This window comes from Oncorhynchus keta, chromosome 11, assembly GCF_023373465.1.
Source record: "Oncorhynchus keta strain PuntledgeMale-10-30-2019 chromosome 11, Oket_V2, whole genome shotgun sequence".
NCBI lineage: Eukaryota > Metazoa > Chordata > Actinopteri > Salmoniformes > Salmonidae > Oncorhynchus > Oncorhynchus keta.
The window spans coordinates 29,744,072-29,769,073 of record NC_068431.1 but is presented as its reverse complement, the minus strand read 5'-3'; the positions used below and the strand labels follow the sequence as shown (position 1 = coordinate 29,769,073).

The 25,002-nt window shown below is 41.5% G+C and overlaps 2 protein-coding genes across 2 annotated transcripts; both read left to right on the top strand.

The window, feature by feature from the left end:
• The first annotated feature begins 741 nt into the window (after positions 1-741).
• On the top strand, positions 742-4,729 carry LOC118390043 (membrane-associated progesterone receptor component 1-like). Its single transcript, XM_035780192.2, has 3 exons — positions 742-1,070; positions 1,828-1,983; positions 2,453-4,729. The coding sequence occupies exons 1-3, from the start codon at positions 776-778 to the stop codon at positions 2,545-2,547; spliced, it is 546 nt and encodes a 181-aa protein (XP_035636085.1). The 5' UTR covers positions 742-775; the 3' UTR covers positions 2,548-4,729.
• Positions 4,730-20,771: 16,042 nt separating this feature from the next.
• On the top strand, positions 20,772-22,150 carry LOC127933114 (cytochrome c oxidase subunit 7B, mitochondrial-like). Its single transcript, XM_052529860.1, has 3 exons — positions 20,772-20,940; positions 21,608-21,723; positions 21,906-22,150. Exons 1-3 carry the CDS (start codon positions 20,904-20,906, stop codon positions 21,987-21,989), a joined length of 237 nt encoding a protein of 78 aa, XP_052385820.1. The 5' UTR covers positions 20,772-20,903; the 3' UTR covers positions 21,990-22,150.
• The last annotated feature ends 2,852 nt before the right edge of the window (positions 22,151-25,002 follow it).

Sequence of the window (25,002 nt, the reverse complement as noted above, 5' to 3'; positions counted from 1 at the left end):
CTCTTCCTTGTCATAAAGTTAGGATTCATGAGATACCCTGTAAGAGCTTTTGTGCACAAGCCCCTGTCATGCATGTAAAATATTTGGTAATGTGTCAAGTGTGTGCAGAAGGATAGAATATTGTATGCCAGATGAAGGGAAATGCTGCAACTGTTGAGGTGAACATCTCCAGGAATTCTTGGAGTGTCCTGTTAAGGTGAAGGAGAATGAGGTGGTAAGGAGTGTCCAGCGTGCCTCCTATCTGGAGGCGGTGAAAAAATCGGAAGGAACGAGTAGCAGGGTAAAAGCAATGGTAGTAGAGCCACCAAAACCAGTGAAGGTGTCCCATCAACTGAGAGAGTGAAATGCTACATGTTAAAAAGGTGGACAATGTCTTATTTATTGCAATGGTCATAAACTGTACAGCACAAGCGGGGAAAAAGTTTAAGAAAATGGGAATCGTGAATGCTGCTAAATGTTTTTTAGGTCTGTGATTTCACAACCGAGGAAGTGCAAGAAATCCTGTCAGTGAATGTAGCCCCATCACAGGCCCCTGAGCATGTGTAGAGATATATTTTAGAGTGGACTGTGATTGAAGTATGATTTAATTTTTAAAAACATACAAAAAGAGTTGACGTTTTGTATGATGTCGTTTTCCACGTTTCCCGATTTAAAAAAAAAAGTTTCTATTCAATACCCCGTCCAGCTGGTGGCGGTAGTGTACCATAAACATTGGATGCCAATCGCGTTAACTCTATCAAAGAAGATACCGAAGAAGAACCATACAGCGATTAACATGGCTGACACAAAGGGAGCAGATGAAACTACTCCAGGAGTTTTGCAGGAAATGTTCACGTCTCCGTTGAATTTGAGTCTGCTTGGCCTCTGCATATTTCTTTTGTACAAAATATTCCGCGGAGACACGCCTGCAGATATGGGCGAGGTTGAGGAACCTCTGCCTAAATTCAAGAAAAGAGATTTCACGTTAGCGGAGCTACAACCGTACGATGGCCTGCAAAATCCAAGAATTCTTATGTCTGTCAATTCAAAGGTGTTCGATGTTACCAGAGGAAAGACATTCTATGGTCCAGGTAAAATAAGTTGCAGGCGATTTGTGCTCATGTGGCGTAACACCAGCTATTTCTGCTCAAATGAATGGTTGGCGCAACCGTAGCTAACTGTCTTGCTGGTCAGTCAGTTTTATTCTTAGACTTGTTACTTTGTCTATTGAATTATGTGTATTTTATTGTATCTCGAAGTTGTTGCATTGGAACTACGACCTTCTAAAACGCCACATCCCCTTTATGAATCACCCGCAATCGAATTTCACAACACGCTAAGTGGCGTGTTCATCCGAGTTGGCACAATGGCATGTAACGTTAACCTCTCACCAAGTTGATTGATCCTGCACTGTCACACAACCCCCGAAGAACACCCTTCTTTAAAATGTATAGAAATTGCATATCTGCTCAGTCTGTATTGAGGTGTGTGCTTGTTGCCTTCATGCTATTTCAAAATAAAGGTTGACACAGGTGAATGCCTTGCACAAAGGTTGAATGTTCAATTCAGTAAGACCATATGGTTGCACAAAAAAATGTATTGTTGAGGAATATTGTAAAGCCGTACTAGCTCTCATTTAAAGGATTCCGTCTGTATTAGAATAGATGACTTGTTGTTAGGGGGCTTATCTTTGAAGCCATCCAGACTACAGTAAGCTGCTGTATGTATGTTGGAGAGCATGTGGAATTTAATTAGCAGATAAATAAAATTGCTATTTTGTCTTCACAATCACATTTTAGTTTATAAAATATTTGGCTGAATTTCAAATCAATCTGTGATATTTTCCAGAGGGTCCGTATGGAGTGTTTGCTGGTAAAGATGCCTCCAGGGGCCTGGCCACCTTCTGTCTGGAGAAGGAGGCCCTGAAAGAGACCTACGACGACCTCTCGGACCTCAACGCCATGCAACAGGAAAGCCTCAATGAATGGGAGACCCAGTTCACTCGTGAGTTGATGCAGGAGTTGGTAGTAGTTGCTACAAAACACGCACCCACTATCCACTCAACAGTGCAAGTTGTTGATGCACCAAACAGCTTTGATTACCTGTAGAACTATTGGTGTTTAAAATGTATGTCTGTGCTTCAGGGAATAACTTGTCTTGTGGTGGTCCAGTCTTTTTGTGCCTAAGTCAACTACTGTGTTCCTCTTGTATAACTTGGCAATGATAGTTGGCTACATCGCATACAAAAATATGGTACCATGCCAGGGGATAACATAATGCTACTTTGCATCAAAATTAATCTGTTAGATTGAATACTGCTTTAAATTTAAACCCACACATGGGAGTCTTGTTTTTTTTATTTTTTTGGACAAGGCTGTTCTCCACCCATTGATTATCATGTTCTTGAGATGGTTGGTCTCTGTTGTCTGAATGTCCCTGAGGGACTTAGTAATTTTCATCTTTCCTTTCACAGAAAAGTATGACTACGTTGGGAAACTTCTGAAACCTGGAGAAGAACCCACAGAGTACACGGATGACGAGGAGGTCAAGGACAAAAAGATGGACTAGAACTCACGAATGCACAAGGGAAAATACAGATGCCTTAATTTTTCAGGATAATGTTATGCATATTGCCTTCCGTTGCAGCCATTGAGCGAAATGCTTTCTCCTGTATGGTTTTTGTATTATGTCATTGTCATGGACCACCTCTTATGCTAATTGCATATGCCATTGACCTTCATTAACCTAAAATACACTTGATTTTGGTAAAGGTTAGAATAATTATTGAATACTGTACTGTCTTTGAAGTTATACAGGTAGTATTAGTTGTAATGTAGAGGCTGTTGGAGGATCTATTACTGTAGCTCAGTGTTCATTTTGGCTCTCTAGATGGTCATTTTGACTAAAATATTGCCTTAGTCACGTTTTTGTCATTTGTATAATCATTAAGTCTAGTTATTGTCAATTCTAGAAACAGTTGGCCATTTTAGTCAACTAAATGCTCTTTCGTTTTAGTCACATCACATTTGTATTGCCTCAACCTATAGTAAACATAAATAACTGACTTTCATGTGTACAAATCTATATATACTTTTCCTACCAACATTTTTCTGCATAACATATTCCCAACAGCAAAAATATGACTAACATATGTAACAGTTATCTGGGTGTGTAAATTCCTAATTGAGCCTACATGATATTGAGCATTGCATGCAAAACAGACACACACAAGCGCAGAGAGGGTGTGTAACACAATCACCAGATGATGCCGCAAAGTAATATGGGTTGGTTGCTCCTCCGCCACTTGGTTGTGTCATTTCTGTTATCAACGTTCCACTGCCACATTGATGTCCAAATGTAGAACGGGCTAATGACTATTTCACCCAGTGATATCGTCAAGTCACTCAACCTCAAGTTCGGCTCGAGTCCGAATCACCAGTGGTCGAGTCCTGGTCCAAGTGTTTGAGTCACTGGGTCCACATTAACTCAACGTTATTAACCCAATCAGATATATAGTGTAGTGGCAAGATGGATTTAGTGAACTTGTTTGCTACTCATTTACCATTATTTTTGTGCCATTGAATGTTTGGTAGTGTTACCGGGTCCACTTTAATTTTCAAAGCATTCTTGAATGTTACAAATAGAAATTCCATTAGTCAACGTTATTTCTTATTCAGCATGTCAGAGGCATTTTTGTTCTACCTAGCCTATTTTTATCTGAATGTTGACCTGCTGGACACGCCCTAGTTTGTTGGCTATAACTAGCTATTGAAGTAACATCACTGAAGGTGTAGCCTTAACAAATGGTTAAAGGTCTGGTCTGCAAGTAGCCTAGTTTTAAGAACGGCCGCTTTGGTTTAATGAATGTAAAATGCCAAACAATAGAAAAATGTTGCGCCGGTATTAAGGGTCATATCTTTTGAACAGTAATGGCTAGAATCAAGTAGTTTTCTCTGAGGAAAAGAGATTTGGCTAGTACGTTGGCTTCAGAACCTGGCTATAAAATGCAGTGGGAGAAGTGGGAGGGTTGAGCGAGACCACAAATTCAAAAATGTTTCTATACTCAAGGGAGAGATACATAGCTCGACAGTTTTACTATTATACTTAATGCTGCTATTCTTTTATTTTTGTAAAGCTTCTTGTGTTTGTTAACCAGGCAAAGGGTATCTTACTAGAAGGCTGGTGGGGACTTGTTAGCTATGGGGACGCAAGAGAGTCATCTGTATAATCAGAGGCGGAGCCGAAGGAGCGTATGTCTACCCACACTCATTGCTTGTTCCCACGCAGCTCACCAGCTGATGTAGGCTAGGCTGTGTTTGGTGGATGTGGAGCATCCTTCCCAGTGCAGTATAGAACTGCCCTGAGCATCTGTGCTGCAAATATTAATTGTGCGTATCACTGAAAAGCTCTCAATCTTTCCAGAAACTCTTGTCCAATCCATGTAGTAGTCAGATTATAGTCCCACTTTAGTCAACTAAAATGAAAAATCACATTTGTTTAGTTTGTTTTTTTCAGGGTCTCTTTAGTCAGTTAAAGTATTGTCAATTGCCACTGAAAAATAGGTGTTTGAATATTTGAATCACTATTTTTGTTGATGAAATTAACAGCTGTAGCTTGATATGAATTTATTTCCTTTTTGTAATCTTTGACCACAGATTTTCAATTACACAGAAGATGATAATGTTCTATCACCATTTTTTTTATTTTTTTTTATTTTTGAGTATTCATTAAAGTATCCATAAAAAATGTCTGACTTGGCCATTCTGAGTGATCCATCACTTAGTGTAGCTAAACATCACATACTCTGACTGTACTGCAGATAGTGTTTCTCATATGCGTTAGAGAAGATAATGCTTGATATACTTAGTCTAGCATTCACTTTCAGCATGACTTTGTAATAACACAATTGGTTTGGATATTTTCACATACTACTAGTGTATGGCTTGCACTGGATGTAGTAGGTTTTGGGATGTTCATACTGTAGCTCACATTTTTTCAAAATGTCAAGTGAACTTAGGCTGCTGCCTGTATCCATTATGTATGGCATGGCAAATACTCCCAGGAATGGGCCAGAACCTGGACTTGAATACCAGTAGACACAGGAAGGGAACACTACAAAATCCATTACTAAGGAATGTCATTGTCTGTGTGATCATGAGACTGATATTTTGATATGATAAATCTCCCCAAATGGATAATCAAACTGTAAGACAATTTTTCAGTTTTTTATTGTGTGTGTGAATGCTGGTCATGGGCAAGATATATTCAGTAAACGAATGACAAATATTTGAATACGATGCTAGTGAGGTATTGCTTGATGATGTGCATGATCGCCTCGATGCCCATAGAGGCGTAGTTTTTCCTGACGTATATGATTCTGTGCATGACACTCGGCTGAAATAATAAAAGGGGTTTAGGGTACAATTCCGTTACATTATTATCACAATGTCCTACTTTTCTCTGAAGTGTCGATTTTTTTTTTTTTACAAATCCTGTTTGAAGGGGTAGCAGATGCGTCACAAATTTCCTAGCAACCACACCAGGCACCATGTTGGAAGACAAGAGCACACAAATAGAATGAATAGAACAGACGGCCCCATTTAAATCAATGATGGCATAATGGGTGGAATAATTATGTGTCTAAACCAATGATGTACACTGAACAAAAATATAACCACAAAATGCAACAATTTCAAAGATTTGACTGAGTTACAGTTCATATAAGCAAATCAGTCAATAAATGAATTTGGCCCTAATCTATGGATTTTACATGACTGGGAATCAGTGGCGGTTCTAGATTGTATGGCTCCCTGGGCCAACCCCCCTTCAGCGCCCCGCCAACAAACAAAAAAAAGCACCATTCTGCACTAACTGTAATTTTTATTCAGACATTTGGAACAACAAATAAATAATCATAACATTTAAAACGGTATAAATGACAAAATATATACAAAGAAAGACTCATAAATATCAAAAAGAAGTAACAAAGACAAATAAAGAAATTGTAGTACATAAATACAAATAAACAAGAGAATCGAATTGTTACACTATTACCCTATGCTAACAAAAAACACAAATACAACTAAATTGCACAAATCCTATATCACACAAATACACAAATTGAATAACACACTTATAAAGAAGAGAACGTGATTATTACACTATTGCACTTCAAAAAAGAAACACACAAACTAAATTGCACAACTGCCATCTAAACTGGGATCTTTCTTGCCTTCCTTGATGCAAAGTCATCAATAACATCCTCTAAAGAAATCTTCCCAGCAATTGCATGTTTAAAACTGATGACGGCAATGCCACTAAGGTGTTCCTGTGACATGGTGGACCTCAGGTAGGATTTGATGAGCTTAAGCTTTGAAAAGCTCCTCTCTGCTTCAGCTACGGTCACTGGAAGAGTAAGACATATTCTGAGAGCAGTCCACAAATTGGATACATTTCTGTCAGCTCCTCATTTGAGAGACTTTGGAAGGTTGACAGCACTCCAAACTTCTCTCCCACATTTACCAATCTGGAAAATCTTTCCTGAAGGGCTGAGGCTGCTGCATCCACAACAACATTGAAAAATGTAACCTCCAGCTTCTTCAGGGCATCACTCTTAACCCTCCCTGATGTCCACGTTTTTTCAGGATGGCCCATCGCTGTATGGAGGCTGAGAACAAGGTGTACAGTTTGTGTAAGATGCCAAAGTAACCTGTGGCATCGACAGAACTTTTAGCAGCATCAGCCACAACCAGGTTCAATGTGTGAGCCCCACATGGCACAAATAGAGCTCTTGGACTCATTTCCAGGAGTCTGTCTTGGACACCTTTGTTTTTGCCTCTCACGTTGGCCTCATTCTCATAAGACTATCCTCTGCAGTCCTCAAAAGTCATTTTTAGCTCCTCTAATCTTTTGAGAATCATAGATGCCAAATGTTGGAACGTGGACTCTTCTGCCTCTAAAAAACCCATATAATGTTCCTTTACTTGGGCTCCTTCGGTGACACAATTCTAATCACAACTGACAACTGTTCAGTGTGGCTGACATCTGAGGTGCAATCTAAAATGATAGAGAATCATTTTCCAACTTGATGTCACTCACCATTATTGAAATTACCTTGCTGCTGAACAAATCAATGAGTTCATTCTGTATTTGGTGGCCAAGGTAGCTGGTGCTGTGACTCCAGGTCCCTTTTTGGACACGGTTAAGGTGCTCTTTCATGACTGGATCAAATTGTGCCGTCAGTTCAACCTCTTTGAGGAAATGTCCATTTGATGGAGAGTACAGTGTTTCTATGTGTCCCCTTAGTGCCAGATTTCTAATTGCCAGAGACTGCACAATAGCAGTCAGACGTGTCAACACCTCTCTCCATCTTGTCCTCTCAGCCATCTCAGTGCCATCTCATGCTTGTCAATTGTTTCCCCTTTTTTGATTCTCATTGCCAGTTCTTTCCATGTTTTCATGCAGTTTTGGTGTTTTTGACTGCTGTCGTGTGAAGTCAAATCAAATCAAATCGAATCAAATTGATTTATATAGCCCTTCGTACATCAGCTGATATCTCAAAGTGCTGTACAGAAACCCAGCCTAAAACCCCACAGCAAGCAATGCAGGTGTAGAAGCACAGTGGCTAAGAAAAACTCCCTAGAAAGGCCAAAACCTAGGAAGAAACCTAGAGAGGAACCAGGCTATGAGGGGTGGCCAGTCCTCTTCTGGCTGTGCTGGGTGGAGATTATAACAAAACATGGCCAAGATGTTCAAATGTTCATAAATGACCAGCATGGTCAAATAATAATAATCAGAGTAGTTGTCGAGGGTGCAGAAAGTCAGCACCTCAGGAGTAAATGTTAGTTGGCTTTTCATAGCCGATCATTAAGAGTATCTCTACCACTCCTGCTGTCTCTATAGAGTTGAAAACAGCAGGTCAGGGACAGGTAGCACGTCCGGTGAACAGGTCAGGATTCCATAGCTGCAGGCAGAACAGTTTAAACTGGAGCAGCAGCACGGCCAGGTGGACTGGGGACAGCAAGGAGTCATCATGCCAGGTAGTCCTGAGGCATGGTCCTAGGGCTCAGGTCCTCCGAGAGAGAGAAAGAAAGAGAGAAAGAGAGAATTAGAGAGAGCATACTTAAATTCATACAGGACACCGGATAAGACAGGAGAAGTACTCCAGATATAACAAACTGACCCTAGCCCCCCAACTCATAAACTACTGCAGCATAAATACTGGAGGCTGAGACAGGAGGGGTCAGGAGAAACTGTGGCCCCATCCAATAATACCTCCGGACAGGGCCAAACAGGAAGTATATAACCCCAGCCATTTTGCCAAAGCACAGCCCCCACACCCCTAGAGGGATATCTTCAACCACCAACTTACCATCCTGAGACAAGCCACAAAGATCTCCGCCACGGCACAACCCAAGGGGGGGCGCCAACCCAGACAGGAAGATCACATCGGTGACTCAACCCACTCAAGTGACGCACCCCTCCTAGGGACGGCATGAAAGAGCACCAGTAAGCCAGTGACTCAGCCCCTGTAATAGGGTTAGAGGCAGAGAATCCCAGTGGAGAGAGGGGAACCGGCCAGGCAGAGACAGCAAGGACGGTTCGTTGCTCCAGAGCCTTTCCGTTCACCTTCACACTCCTGGGCCAGACTACACTCAATCATATGACCCACTGAAGAGATGAGTCTTCAGTAAAGATTTAAAGGTTGAGACCGAGTTTGCGTCTCTTACATGGGTAGGCAGACCATTCCATAAAAATGGAGCTCTATAGGAGAAAGCCCTGCCTCCAGCTGTTTTGCTTAGAAATTCTAGGGAGAATTAGGAGGCCTGCGTCTTGTGACCGTAGCGTATGTGTAGGTATGTAAGGCAGGACCAAATCAGAAAGATAGGTAGGAACAAGCCCATGTAATGCTTTGTAGGTTAGCAGTAAAACCTTGGAATCAGCCCTTGCCTTGACAGGAAGCCAGTGTATGGAGGCTAGCACTGGAGTAATATGATCAAATTTTGGGGTTGTAGTCAGGATTCTAGCAGCCGTATTTAGCACTAACTGAAGTTTATTTAGTGCTTTATCCGGTACATTTTTATGCATCGTTTTTGGACAGAAAGTTTCTGATTTTTGCAATGTTACGTAGATGGAAAAAAGCTGCCCTTGAAACAGTCTTGATATGTTCGTCAAAAGAGAGATCAGGGTCCAGAGTAACGCCGAGGTCCTTCACAGTTCTATTTGAGATGACTGTACATCCATTAAGATTAATTGTCAGATTCAACAGAAGATCTCTTTGTTTCTTGGGACCTAGAACAAGCATCTCTGTTTTGTCCGAGTTTAAAAGTAGAACGTTTGCAACCATCCACTTCCTTCTGTCTGAAACACAGGCTTCTAGCGAGGGCAATTTTGGGGCTTCACCATGTTTCATGGAAATGTACAGATGTGTGTCATCTGCATAGCAGTGAAAGTCCCTAGTGAAGTCAGCAAAGTGAACTCAGCAAAGAGCTTGCATGTTTCCAGTCTGTCAGTCCTGAGTTTGCTAAATTAATTTTCTTCTTAGACAATAGTTTACAGCAGAAGCAGAAGAGGCTGTTGTTTCTTTCAGAATACACCAACCAACTTCTAGGGATTTTTTCATTACTCTCATTCCTTGGGAAAACAAAGTTAGGTGGTACCTCACTTGGTCCTCCCCAAACTAGTTGTGTCCGAATTCTGTAAGTTAGAACTGATGGCCAGTCAGCAGTGTCTGTAGACAGTGGTTCATCCTCAGCAGCAGGATTTGGTGGGGATGCTGCTACAGGCATTTCTAAAGGAGAGCACATGGGCATTACTTTACACACTTTATTCACAGTGTTTATAGTGGTGGAACATCCCACATACAAACCCAGTAATAATAAAACCATCATTACCTACAATATGGAAACTTAAAGCAAAAGGGAAATTATTTATTTAGTTAATGTTATGCCGGGATGCACACATATACACATGTCTGTGTGAACACAAACACACCTGAAGAATCCTGTTGGGGAGAAGTGGAAGCAAATGGGTCCTCATCCTCAGACAACATTTGTGAAAACACCTGTGTGGCTGAGGAGGTTGATGGCTCCTCATCCTGGTCAGTGCCAGAGGGTGTTCCAAAATATTTTAGAAGTGCCCCTAAATTTGCAGTTAAATACAGTATATGAGTCTGACACCCTAAATACATTTGTTGCACAATTAAATGTCATTATGCACAATTTATCAATTTATCAAACTTTCAGAATAGAAACCAAATGAACCATACAACCTCCTTGGCTAATTCTAGGCCCAAAGACTCAATATATCACAAAAGATACAAAATATCAGCATAATATAGAAGTCTTTTAAGTTAGCCTACAGCATTGTAAATTCCCCTCACTCAGCTCAGGACCTAGTCAATACAATCACAGAAAACCTTTATGATGTCACCTCAATGAAAGTTAACCAAATCAAAAATGGGCTAGTTAGGTTGTAATCGTTTTTCTGCAGGCTACACACATAATCATAATGAAACTGTTTGAAATATATTGTCACCCTATGTGTAATATCATAGCAAGCAACATAGGCAAAAAAAAGTGTTATACTAGCCTATTTTATTTTCATGCATAATAGTATTCTCATAAAGAGATGACATAGCTGCATACCTTTATCTTTTGGACGTTTCTCCTCTTCTTCTATCCCCTTTTTTCTTAACTGGGCACCTGATGGCTTAGACCTTTTCTTATCCATTTGTGTTGATTTGGCACTCGAGCATCAATACATTACCCATCCCCCAACACTGTCAACCCAGAGTCAAGACTTAACCAATTCACCTTGGTGGTGTGCAGACTGGTTTTATATTATTCTTAACGATTTCACACAAACCAGAAAAAATGCAACAATATGTCTGTGAAACTATATATTCACAGTATTATGAAGGAATTGTGGTTTATTTGGTAGCATTTTGTAGTGTACTGTATAAAGTTAGAGTTGCGCTATTTGATAGATTCCCCCGCTCCCCCTACCTCGGGCTTCCAGTGAGGAGACCTGAGGTCAACCTGCCCCCACCCCCTCCCCATCTCGTACTTATCGATGAGTGGGAGACCTTCCCAGACAGTAGCCTGCCTAGCTCACAAACTAGAATCAGGGCACCCCCCTCTGACAAGATTATTTGACCCACAGTCCCAGATGCTGACATGAGATCATTGACGTGACGTGCAAATGAGCGATAGAAAACCGATTGCACAAATGTCATCATTCCCAAAAAATTGGTGCGGGGCGCCCCGTGCTGCCCCTGGCAAGATGTCGACCTGGGCGGCTGCCCATGTCACCCATACCTAAATCCGCCACTGCTAGGAATACAGATATGTATCTCTTGGTCACAGATACCTTAAAAAAAAGTTAGGGGCGTGGATCAGAAAACCAGTCAGCATCTGGTGTGACCACCATTTGCCTCATGCAGCGTGACACATATTCTTCGCATAGAGTTGATCAGGCTGTTGATTGTGACATGTTTAATGTTGTCCCACACTTCAATGGCTGTGCGAAGTTGCTGGATTTTGACGGGAACTGGAACACGCTGTTGTACATGTCGATCGGCCATGGAACATGTCGGCCATGGAAGAACTGAGACCTTTTCAGGTTCCAGGAGTTGTGTACACATCCGTGCAACACTATCATGCTGAAACATGAGGTGATGGCGGAGGATGAATGGCATGACAATGGGCCTCAGGATCTCATCACGTTATCTCTGTGCATTCAAATTTCCATCGATAAAATGCAATTGTGTTTGCTATTCGTGGCTTATGCCTGCCCGTACCATAACCCCACCGCCACCAAGGGGCACTTTGTTCACAATGTTGACAACAGCAAACTGCTCGCCCACACGGTACAGTTAAAACAAGGATTCATCCGTGAAGGGCATACTTCTCCAGAGTGCCAGTGGCCATCGAAGTTGAGCATTTGCGATTACGAGCCAAACTGCAGTCAGGTCAAGACTCTGGAGAGGACGATGAACACGCAGATGAGCCTCCCTGAGAAGGTTTTTGATAGTTTGTGCAGAAATTCTTTCGTTGTGCAAACCCACATTTTCTTCAGCTGTCCAGGTGGGTGGTCTCAGACAATTCTGCAGGTGAAAAAGCCAAATGTTGGCTGGCGTGGTTAAACGTGGTCTGTGGTTGTGAGGCCGATTGGACATACTGCCACATTCTCTTAAACGACGTCGGAGGCAGCTTATTGTAGAGAAATTAACATTCAATTTTCTGGCAACAGCTCTGTTGAACTGTTTATGCCAATTGCACGCTCCCTCAAAACTTGAGACATCGGTGGCATTGTGTTGTGTGAAAAAACTGCACATGCCAGAGTGGCCTTTTATTGTCCCCAGCACAAGGTGAACCTGTATAATGACCATGCTGTTTAATCAGCTTCTTGATATGCCACACCTGTCAGGTGGATGGATTATCTTGTCAATGGAGAAATGCTCACTAACAGAGATGTAAACAAATTTGTGCACAACATTTTAGAGAAATTAGCTTATTGTGTATGAAACATTTCTGGGAGCTTTTATTTCAACTCATGAAACATGGGGCCAACACCTATTATAAAAACCCTAGATTGCTGATGATGTTTATTGGCCAATGAGAGGCTTTGAAGCCACCGGTCAGCCATATTGGCACTCTTTAGAAAATCTGTCCCCAATTAAATTGAATGGAAATCTACAGTATTTTATTAAAATGTTTCAAAAACAAAATTAATTATTTTTTGTTGTTATAGTGGGGAAAGTAACATTTGTACTTTAAATTTTCTTTAGCTCATATAATATCATTTTGAAGTACGCTTTAAGGTGTCTGTAATAGAATAAACAAACAAATGTAGACGTTAGTAAATGCGTTTCTATAGCATCCAAATGACTTTTTACAACGGCGTGCCAAGATGGAAGCACGGTGGCTCCAAAACCGCATCCCCTGGAATTCATCTAGTTTATATATAAAATATTAGTATAAACCCTTGATGACTGACAGAGGGCGCTGTTTTGATGCCACTGTGCAGCCATTTAGAAAAATTATTCCTTATTTGTTAATTTTCTCAAAATCTAAAGCCACAACCTAGATTCTACCATGGCTGCATTCCAAACACGTAAAATACATACTTTCTGCCCTCAGCCCTCAAATGAAGTGTACACTTCTGATGACGTATCATTTTTTATATTTTTTTATTTCACCTTTATTTAACCAGATAGGCTAGTTGAGAACAAGTTCTCATTTGCAACTGCGACCTGGCCAAGATAAAGCATAGCAGTGTGAACAGACAACACAGAGTTACACATGGAGTAAACAATTAGCAAGTCAATAACACAGTAGAAAAAAATGGGCAGTCTATATACAATGTGTGCAAAAGGCATGAGTAGGTAGGCGAATAATACAATTTTGCAGATTAACACTGGAGTGATAAATGATCAGATGGGCATGTACAGGTAGAGATATTGGTGTGCAAAAGAGCAGAAAAGTAAATAAATAAAAACAGTATAAAAACAGTATGGGAATGAGGTAGGTGAAAAAGGGTGAGCTATTTACCTATAGACTATGTACAGCTGCAGCGATCGGTTAGCTGCTCGGATAGCTGATGTTTGAAGTTGGAGAGGGAGATAAAAGTCTCCAACATCAGCGATTTTTGCAATTCGTTCCAGTCACAGGCAGCAGAGTACTGGAACGAAAGGCGGCCAAATGAGGTGTTGGCTTTAGGGATGATCAGTGAGATACACCTGCTGGAGCGCGTGCTTACGGATGGGTGGTGACGTATGGGTCATGAGTATGAAGAGTTGATTCTTGCAGGGCAAGGGGTGAGGGAAGAATCAATTCATTTTAAATGGATCGCCGTTATCCGGAAATGTGTCACTCGTTCATCCCACGGTTGTAATTTCAGTCATCATGAAACTGCCGGTAGCTGTTGTGTGTGCTTTATATGTGCTACAGTCAATTATAATTGAATTTCATATTTTGTCTAGAAGACAACACATTCACAGACATCGAATGCTAGCCATCCGTCAATATCAGGTAAATTGAAAATTACAATGTATAAGTGTGATGTCATGGAAATGTGTATGTGCTAGCTAATGTCTCCAAAAGCTAACCAAAAGAAAACATCATTACTTTTGCGTTACGTGTTTGTGCCAACATGTGCATTAGTGTAACTGCTTACTGACTGTACACTGTAACGGTACTGCACGATTGTAGGGTTTACCTCCCTCATCTTAAACGGCACTGAGCGCCACTGTACTGTACCAAAGATTTTATAACTAAACCAAGATAGACCACAGCCCATCGTTTCAAACTCGAACAAATGAGTCATAGTGGGCAGAACAAGCAAAGAGGTGGGCAGTGCCAAGCACGAACTAGCGAGATCCTATTGGTGCATTGTAGCATATATTTGCATATTTCCATTAGGGAACGCCTACTCTGTGAAGTGTGTGCAATAACTAAATTCGCCTTTCCACTCCTAAACAATGCAATTTTTAACTGTACTGTCTTCGCTGTTAATGTACAAAAGCGGAAGTCGCGTCACAGGCACTCTCTGTCACCTGTTGTTGGGGACTCGGCAGAGGTTAGGTCAGAAATATTAGAGAAAGGTATCTCTGGTGCCCATCAGAAAAGTAATACTGAAAAAAGTGTGGCAAAGTAGTACATTTTATGTCCTGCATACAAAGTGTTATGATCCAATACAACACATTACCGAGTAACACTCTCATATTTTCAAGTATAGTGGTGGCTGTATCATGTTATGGGTATGCATGTAATCGTTAAGTATGGGGGAGTTTTTCAGGATAAAAAACCTAAGCACAGGCAAAATCCTAGAGGAAAACCTGGTTCAGTCTGCCTTCCACCAGACACTGGTGAGAATTCACCTTTCAGCAGGACAATAACCTAAAACACAAGACCAAATCTTCCCCTGGAGTTGCTTATCAAGATAACAGGGAATGTTCCCGAGTGGCCTAGTTACAGTTTTGACTTAAATATGCTTGAAACTATATGGTAAGACTTGGTTGTCAAGCAATAATCAATAACCAATTTAACTAGGCAAGTCAGTTAAGAACAAATTCTTATTTACAATGACAGCCTACAACGGCCAAACCCAGACGACGCTGGGCCAATTGTATGCATCCCTATGTGACTCCCAATCACAGCCGGTTGTGATAGAGCCTGGATTCAAACCAGGGTGTCTGTAGTGACACCTCTAACACTGAAATGCATTGCCTTAGACCGCTGCGCCACTCAGGAGCCACTAGGGAGCGACTCGGAAGCGACTCGGAAGCCACTCGGGAGCTTGAATAATTTTGAATAGAATAATGTTTAAATATTGTACAATCCAGGTGTGCAAAGCTCTTAGAGACCTACCCTAAAAGACTCACAGATGTAATCTCTGCCAAAGGTGATTCTAACATGTATTGACTAAGAGGTGTGAATACTTATGTAAATAAGATATTTCTGTGTTTCATTTTCAATAGACTTTCAAAAATGTCTAAAAACATATTTTCACTTTGTCATGATGGGGTATTGTGTGTAGATGGGCGAGAAAAATATATATTTAATCAATTTTGAATTCAGGCTGTAACACAACAGATGTGGAATAAGGTGTATGCATATTTTCTGAAGGCACTGTATACCTTCAGGGTTGTGTTTATTTGGTTGTGTTTGTGGTTTGGTTGTGTTTATTTCATTCAGGTGTTTTCGTGTCATATACATATTTCATCTATTGTTGGGCTGAAAAAATCAATAGTCAACACAGCAGGTCTCCCATGAGGCCTTTGTCCGATGCTGTAATGTTCTCTTATGAATAAAGTTCTCAACAAATTGACGAGTTTTTGGGGAAAATAATGCCCTCCTTCAGGCTAGTTGTTTGTCCCCTTTTCTTAAGCCTACTGTATGTAGATGGTTGTATTCAAGACAAGGTCATTTTTATTGATCTGTTTGTTAGTGTCAACAGTTTCTGCTAATGTCTCCAGCCATATAAAGTGTGGTAGAATTGCATGAAATGTGTTTATCAAAGAGCACATTTTTCTTTTATATTGTGGCAAAAGGTATATGTCAGAAGTGGGATTTGAACCCACACCTCCATTCAGAGACCAGAATTCTCATTCACCTGAAGGAAATTATCCTTGAGAACTGACACTGATGCCGAGAGCAGGAAAGCTTTGGTATTTGTACACTAGAAACATAAATACTTTTCTACAATTTCTCTTGTTAAAGTTAGATTTTAGCCCTAACCTTAACCACACTGCTAACCTTATGCCCAACCATAACCTTAAATTATGATCAAAAGCAAATTTTTATTTTCATGAATTTGTATGATATAGCCACCCAGCTAGCAATGAGGAATTGTCCCAGAAGCGGCCTTCTTACGGAGGGACGAAACTGATTGAATCGGCCCGGAATCGGGTGTCGGACTCGGCCCGGAATCAAAATGAATGATTGCCCAGAATCGACCCATTTACATCGGGCCTTTTCCTTCTAACAGAATTCAGCCGACTTTGCCGGCATCTTACCAGAATCCCCTCAGAAGCGGCCCAATGCAAATTTAAATAAATGTATACAAAATGTATATAAAACCCGATTTAGTAATTTTAAATATTACTATTATACATTTTATACATACAAATTATACCCATCCACAAAAAACATTTTGTGTCAGTGGAAACACCATACACCTGGTGACGAGTCAGCAAGCATGCTCCTGGCCCGCCACAGGAGTCGCTACAGCGCAATGGGACAAGGACATCCCAGCCTGCCAAACCCTCCCCTAACTTGGACGACACTGGGCTAATTGTGCGTTGCCTTATAAGTCTCCCAGGCGCAGCCAGCACGGGTCTCGAACCAGCATCTGAAGCAACGCAGTTTGCACTGCGATACAGTGTCTGTGCCTGTACAGTGTCTGTACAGACCGCTGTGCCACTCGGGAGGCTCCAGCCACAAAGTTTTTAATGCTTATCAATTGCCTTGCACAAAGTATCAAAATACTAAAATACTACACAGAATTTCACTTGAATGTTAATTGTATTTTTTGCTCACGGAAACAATTTGAAAATTTGGAAAAATAATGAAATGTTAATTATATAAAGTAGCCGATGTAATCATCTGCCAATCGGCCCGAGCATCAAGTCATACATTTGGGCCAGATAACTCTCACCGGAATCGGCCCGAACTCAATCCCTGCATCCTAGCCATAAGTAATACTGCCTAAGGCAGCCCAGGCTTGGGCCACATGACGTCGGGCGAGTCTGACTCTCAGCCGAGTGCCCAGACTCTCAGCCAGAATGGCCCAGATCCACTGTGCTAGCTGGGCAATTATGACTTTGTGGCTGTGGTAACTAGTGGACACCGGCCAAAATCAACAATGAAGAATAACTAGAAAAGGACATTTACTGAAGTAAATGGGGTGTGCTTGATAGTCTTGAAGTAGTTATGGTTGTGAAATAGTACTAGTAGTAGTGGTAGTGACGGCAGAAATAATGGTCCTGCAATGTCCTGTGTAATTGCTTGCTATTCTATGGGTGATGTAATCCGTAGTTTCTTATTCTTCTTCTTTATTCAAGTTTTAGGGCAGACTACACCTATTGGTGTATTGCCACTACCTACTGTACGGGATCTTCTTTGATATTACTGCGGTCCGCAAACAAATGATATAAGTGCATGCCGCCACCTACTGTTTTGGCTGTATATCAGTCCAAATAATTAACTAAATAAAGATAAACAAAATAAATAAAACAAAGTTTTTGTTAATTTTTTTTATGTGACGTTGGAGCTCCAGTCCGCCCACACTAGTCGCCGCACAATTCCATCGTAAATTGTGGAGTTGAGTTTAAATCGGCAAATAATGGTAGTAGTAGAAATATCAAGTACAAGGAAGGAGCGAAAACCAGCAGACACTCGGCCCTCCGTGGAATGAGTTTGAGAAGTATATTAGGGAGTGAACTTTCATTATAATACTGGTTACATGGAGAACATTGGACCTCTCTGAAATTAAAATGGATGGCCCTACCTTCAGCAAAATATATTTTATGTAAACCCTCCCTGAACGGTTGAAAAAAAACAAGTGACCCTCCCCTATACCCAAAATAATAATTAAAACAAAGTGGATAGCAGAGAACATGTCTACTGTTTACCCTCACTTCTTGGACAGACCAGAACCTTAGATATGCAGTTTTAGAAACTTTTCTTCATCCTGTAACCATTACATGGCAACGCTGAAATTTTCATAGAAGGTTGTGGGTTCGCAGACCACCGTGGACAAGAGTAGGGGTGGAAAGATCTCCTTTATAGTGAAAGCACTGAATGAATCTATCATCATATTTGCAGGTCTGAGAAAAATTGCCTTTTATAAACATTTCAAACATTGAAAGTTTTGTGGCGGTCATTTCAGTTTAGAATGTTGAAGCCTGCACTCCGCCATTGAAATTAATTGAGATACAACAAGCTTTGTAGTTCATGAAATGGTAGCAAAAAGCTGTGTTGAAGCCATCTAAATTGAGTCAGTCTGAACATGTCAACGTTGGGGTGGTGTTTGTAGTTGAAACGGATTAAGAGCAGCGGTGAATCCCAATTTTGCCTTTGAAGTCTATGGAGCTTTTATGCTAATTTAAAATGATTATAGTTCAAACAGTGCAAATAGCATCAACAATCTTTTCACAAGCAATCTAATTTAAGTAAGTCTGTACATGTCAATGTTGGTTTGGTGTTTCTTGCTTAAACGCTTCAAGAGCAGTGGCTAAATGAGCTGTATAGGGCCATAAGCAAACAAGAAAATGTCATCCTGAGGCAGCACTCCTAATGGCCGGGGATTTTAATGCAGGAAAACTGAAATCCGTTTGACGTCATTTCTGCCACCATGTCACCTGTGCAACTAGAGGTGAAAAAACACTAGATCACCTTTACTTCACACACAGAGACTCATACAAAACTCTCCATTGCCCTCCTATTAACAAATCTGAGCATAATTCTGTCCTCCTGATTCCTGCTTACAAGCAAAAACTCAAACAGGAAGTGGCGAAGCAGATGCTAAGCTACAGGACTGTTTCTCTGGAATATGTTCCAGGACTCATCCGATGGCATTGAGGTGTTTACCACATCATTCACTGGCTTCATTAATAAGTGCACTGACGACATCGTCCCCACATTGACTATATGTACATATCCCAACCAGAAGTCATGGATTACAGACAACATCCTCACTAAACTAAATGCTAGAACTGCCGCTTTCAAGGAGAGGGTTATAAGAAAACCTGCTATGCCCTCTGACGAACCATCGAAAACAGTCAAATTGTCAAAACAGAACTAAGATTGAATGCGGTGAGTCAGAGCATACGGTGACCAGCTGGCAAGTGTCTTCACCGATATTTTCAACCTCTTCCCGACCCAGTCTGTAATACAGTACCTACATGTTTCAAACAGACCACCATAGTTCCTGTGCCCTAGAAAGCCAGGGTAACCTGTCTAAGTAATTATCACCCCGTGCACTCACATCTGTAGTCATGAAATGCTTTGATAGGCTGGTCATGGCTCACATCAACACCATCATCCCAGACACCCTGGACCCACTGTTCACCCAACGACTGCGTGGCCGCACATGACTCTATTGCCATCATTAGGTTTGCAGACGACACAACGTTGGTAGGCCTGATCGCGACGATGAGACATCAGATATGGAGGAGGTTAGAGAACTGGCAGACAACAACATCTCCCTCAATGTCAGCAAGACAAAGGAGCTGATTGTGGACTACAGGAAACGGAGGGCCGAGCACATCCCCATTCACATCGATGGGGCTGTAGTGTAGTCAAGAGCTTCAAGTTCCTCGATGTACACATCACTAAGGATTTATCATGATCCAAACACACCAACACAGTCGTGAAAAGGGCACGGGCCCTCAGATCCTGAAAAAGTTATACAACTGCATATTGACTGGCTGCATCACCGCTTGGTATGACAAATGCTTGCTGCTAGCAAAAGTTCTACAGAGGATAGTGCGGACGGCCCAGTACATCATCCCATCCAGGACCTCTATACCAGACGGTGTTAGAGGAAGGCCCTAAAAAAGACTCCAGCCACCCAAGTCATCGACTGTTCTCTCTGCTACCATACGGCATTCAGTACCAATACATCAAGTCTGTAACCAACAGGATCTTGAATCGTTTCTACCCTCAAGCCAAAAGACTGCTAAATAGTTAGTTAAATAGTTAACCAAATAGCTACCCGGACTATCTGCATTGACCTTTTTTTAACTAACTTTTTTACTCATCAATTTACCTTTTTTTTAACTAACTTTTTTACTCATCACATACACTGCTGCAACTGTTTACTACCTGCCACTTTATTCCAAGTTATATTTACATATCTACACCAATGACCTCATACCCCTGCACATCGACTCGGTACCGGTACCCCTTGAACATAGCAAAGTTATCATTACTCATTGTGTATCTATTATTACTTTTATTATTATCTGTTTTACTTTTGTATTATTTATCTATTTTCTTTCTCTCTGCATTGTTGGAAAGGGCCCGTAAGCATTTCACTGGTAGTCCACACCTGTTGTTTATGAAGCATGTGACTAATACAATTTGATTTGAAGAAGTAGAAAAAGTTTCTAAAATTGCTAAAAATAGCTTATCATGTTTGATCCTAGCTATCCACCGCCCTTGGGACTTCCCAACTCTGACGTTACCCCATTGAAGTTGAAGTGTAAAATGGTTAAGGTTATGGTTAAGGTTAGAGTAGGAGTTAAGGTTAGGATTAGGGTTTAAGGTAGGGACGTCCGAAGGATCTCAGATAGCACTAACCGAGGTTTAGCAAATTATGCGCATGCGCGTATGAGTTACTTTTAACCATTTTCCGGTATTTGTCGTAAACGTTCTTCCAGTTTGGTCTTCAAGGGCATTTTACGAACCCGAGTCAACATGCTTCGGTTTGCTAAAGCAGCCCTGAACGTCTCCGGTAAGAGATCGTTTAAAAGGGATAGATTGCTGCTTCTTCATCTTGTGTCTGTTTGAATATCTCTGTAAACTGGAAATTATTTTTAAGTGTTATAAGTGACTGTCCTTACTTAGCCTAGCTAAACTATCTGACAGCTAGCAGTCTATAGTGAGCTAGCCTACCTAATTTAACATTTTTTTTTTTTTACATACTCAAATGCATTTAGGTGTTAAAGGCAGATACTCAAGATACTGAGGGACTTTTTAATTGAATAATCCAACATGCGAAGTCCTGGGGTGCTAAAACGGAGAAGTTGGAATGCTGAAGCCTGTTAATTATTTTACGCCTGTGTTATCAGTATAACCCGAGTTGTGCAGTGGTCTAAGACACTGCTTCTCAGTGCAAGAGACGTCACTGCAGTACTTGGTTCAAATCCAGGCTGAATCACATCCGGTTATGATTGGGAGTATTATTGGGCTGCGCACAATTGGCCCAGCGTCGTCCGTGTTTGGCCAGGGTAGGCCGTCATTGTAAATAAGAATTTGTTCTTAACTGACTTGCCTAGTTAAATAAAGGTTAAATAAATACAAAATAACCAAGGGCCCATGACCTCTGAATCACTGACATTTACTCACTGTGTGGATGTTGTGCCTTGGCCCTACATGTTTGTTTTATCTATTCAATGCAGGACAAGGTGCCCGTCTTGTGAGGTTCAGTTCAACCCATGCCCCCGAATTCCATGCCAAGTATGGCACTGGCCTGATGGTCGGAGGATTCGCGTTCTGTGTGTCAGTCTGGGGATTTGTATGTTTATTTTTTAAATCTTTGTTGTGCCAAGTTATAGTAGGCCTAAAACAGTGTATAACATTTGTATAGCCTCGTCTTTCATGGTGTATTATTCTTTCCCCACACCAACATAAATCCTAACTTGCTGTGTACACACTCATTTGTTATTTGGGATGCTCAACATCTGTCCTCGTTTTCAGGTACTAACACAAACTGGCATCACATGGAATCTGTCTCCAGTTGGGAAGGTCCAACCCAAACCATGGAGGGATGCGGAAGAATAATGGACTGAGACTGCTCTCTTGAGAAATCGACCACAGCAGACCACAACACTTATTCCAGATATCCCTATAAACATTCTGGTTGTACAGATGGATACCCATGTTTTTAACTTGTTGCCGTCCTGACATTACCCATGTAATCAATAAATGAAATGTAAACCAAACGTTGACTGAATATCTTTTACTTCAGCACTCTGTTGCGGTGTCCCCTTTCATGTACCTTTCAAATGGTAGGGGGTGCCTTTGTCAAATGTAATCAGGAAAGTTAGTCAAGAATATATCTGTACTATCATGTTTTTCTAAAATCCTAGAAGAATCTCAGTTTGTTACCTGTATAAAAGACACCTGTCCACAGAAGCAATCAATCAGATTCCAAACTCTCCACCATGGCCAAGACCAAAGAGCTCTCCAAGGATGTCAGAGACAAGATTGTAGACCTACACAAGGCTGGAATGGGCTATAAGACCATCGCCAAGCAGCATGGTGAGAAGGTTACAACAGTTGGTGCGATTATTCACAAATGGAAGAAACACAAAAGAACTGTCAATCTCCGTCGGCCTGGGGCTCCATGCAAGATCTCACCTCGTGGAGTTGCAGTGATCATGAGAACAGTGAGGAATCGGCCCAGAACTACACGGGAGATCTTGTCAATGATCTCAAGGCAGCTGGGACCATAGTCACCAAGAAAACAATTGGCAACACAACGCCGTGAGGGACTGAAATCCTGCAGCGCCAGCAAGGTCCCCCTTATTTTAAATCCTACAATGTGATTTTCTGGATTTTTTTTTTTTCTAACTTTGTCATAGTTGAAGTGTACCTATGATGAAAATTACAGGCCTTTCTCATCTTTTTAAGTGGGAGAACTTGCACAATTGGTGGCTGACTAAATACTTTTTTGCCCCACTGTTCTTATTTCCCTCATTAAAATGCAAATCAATGTATAACATTTTTTTTGTTATGTCTCTCACTGTTCAAATAAACCTACCATTAAAATTATGGACTGATCATATCTTTGTCAGTGGGCAAACGTACAAAATCAGCAGGGGATCAAATACTTTTTTCCCTCGCTGTATGTCCTGATTCCTGTGACTTATCATTGTGGCTATTTAAGCTCTGAATATCAGCTACCCAACTCTATCAGGAAAAGTTATCCTGAGCTTATTTGCAATGTGCTTACACAGCAGAAGTATTTTCTTTTTCGCTATGATCAACTCGTAAAAAATGTACTGATACAAACTTGAAACCACTGATCATGACAATTTAGCCCACGGGATGAAACTCCTGGACAGCAGTTGTGTGTAACCTGATTGTCCATTACATATTGTCCCTTTTACTTTGACCTGTCTTGTTTTTAGAATATGTTGTTTGTTGTCAAATCATTTTTTATTTGATTGGGCGCCATTTAGGTTAGGCTATTTGATTGGAGAAACTTGCATGATGTAAAAAGTGTCCGTCTCATTACATTGTCATACATTTTATCACCAGCAGCCTGTAGGCTACAAAAAGGGTCACATACTATTTCTACCAAATGCTATATCTGCTACATGATTTATATTAGATACTTTTTTAAACTGAATGTTGGTGGAGCGCCACAGCGATGTCTCTCCAACAGCACCCTGGAGAGGTGCACTGGGATAATTATGTAAGGTTTTGTTGTTGTTGGATGTGCATCTTGGTCAGGGTAGCTCCAGAAAATGCTGCCCTCCTAAATCTGCCGCTATAGGTCACGTGCAAACAGAGGACATTTTTTTTAGACCACCTTTACTCAACACATAGAGATGCATACAAAACTCTCGCCTGCCTTCCATTTGGAAAATCTGACCATAATTCTCCTGATTCCTGCTTACAAGCAAAAACTAAAGCAGGAAGTTACAGGACTGTTTTTTACGCTATAGGACTTTTTTGCTAGCATAGACTGGAATATGTTCCCGGGATTCATCCAATGGCATTGAGGAGTATACCACCTAAGTCATCGGCTTCATCAATAAGTGCATCGACGTCGTCATCCCCACAGTGACCGTACATTTCCCAACCAGAAGCCATGAATTACAGGCAACATCCGCACCGAGCTAAAGGTCAGAGCTGGACACTAATCCGGACACTTATAAGAAATCCCACTATGCCCTCAGACGAACCATGAAACAAGCAAAGCGTCAATACAGGATTAAGATTGAATCCTACTACAATTTCTCTGACGCTCATCGAATGTGGCAGGGCTTGAAAATTATTATGGACTACAAAGGGAAACCCAGACGTGAGCTGCCCAGGGACGCAAGCTTACCAGACGAGCTAAATGCCTTTTATGTTCGCTTCGAGGCAAGCAACACCGAAGCATGCACGAGAGCACCAGCTGTTCTGGATGACTGTGTGAAAACGCTCTCGGCAGCCGATGTGAGCAAGACCTTTAAACAGGTCAACATTCACAAAGCCGTGGGGCCAGACGGATTACCTGGATGTGTACTCAAAACATGCGCGGACCAACTGGAAAGTGTCTTCACTGACATTTTCAACTTCTCCCTCCCTCACCGAGTCTGTAATACCTACATGTTTCTAGCTGACCACCATAGTCCCCTGTGCACAAGGAAGCGAAGGTAACCTGCCCAAATGATTACCACCCCTGTAGCACTCACGTCGGTAGCCATAAAGTACTTTGAGAGACTGGTCATGGCTCACATCAACAGCATCCTCCCAGATATCCTAGACCCACTCTAATTCGCATACCACCCCAACAGATCCACAGATGACGCAATCTCAATCGCACTCCACACTGCCCTTTCCCTCCTGGACAAAAGGTACACCTATGTGAGAATGCTGTTCATTGACTACAGCTCAGCGTTCAACACCATAGTGCTCACAAAGCTCATCACTAAGCTAAGGACACTGGGACTAAACACCTCCCTCTGCAACTGGATCTTGGACTTCCTGACGGACCGCCCCCCGGGTGGTAAGGGTAGGCAACAACACATCTGCCACACTGATCCTCAACACTGGGGCCCCTCAGGGATGTGTATTTAGT

Coding starts and splice junctions, on each gene's coding strand:
- LOC118390043 (XM_035780192.2), top strand. CDS start 776: ATGGCTGACACAAAGGGAGCAGATGAAACTACTCCAGGAGTTTTGCAG. Junction 1,071..1,827: donor AAAGACATTCTATGGTCCAG/GTAAAATAAGTT, acceptor GATATTTTCCAG/AGGGTCCGTATGGAGTGTTT. Junction 1,984..2,452: donor ATGGGAGACCCAGTTCACTC/GTGAGTTGATGC, acceptor TTCCTTTCACAG/AAAAGTATGACTACGTTGGG.
- LOC127933114 (XM_052529860.1), top strand. CDS start 20,904: ATGCTTCGGTTTGCTAAAGCAGCCCTGAACGTCTCCG. Junction 20,941..21,607: donor AGCAGCCCTGAACGTCTCCG/GTAAGAGATCGT, acceptor TATTCAATGCAG/GACAAGGTGCCCGTCTTGTG. Junction 21,724..21,905: donor GTGTGTCAGTCTGGGGATTT/GTATGTTTATTT, acceptor CCTCGTTTTCAG/GTACTAACACAAACTGGCAT.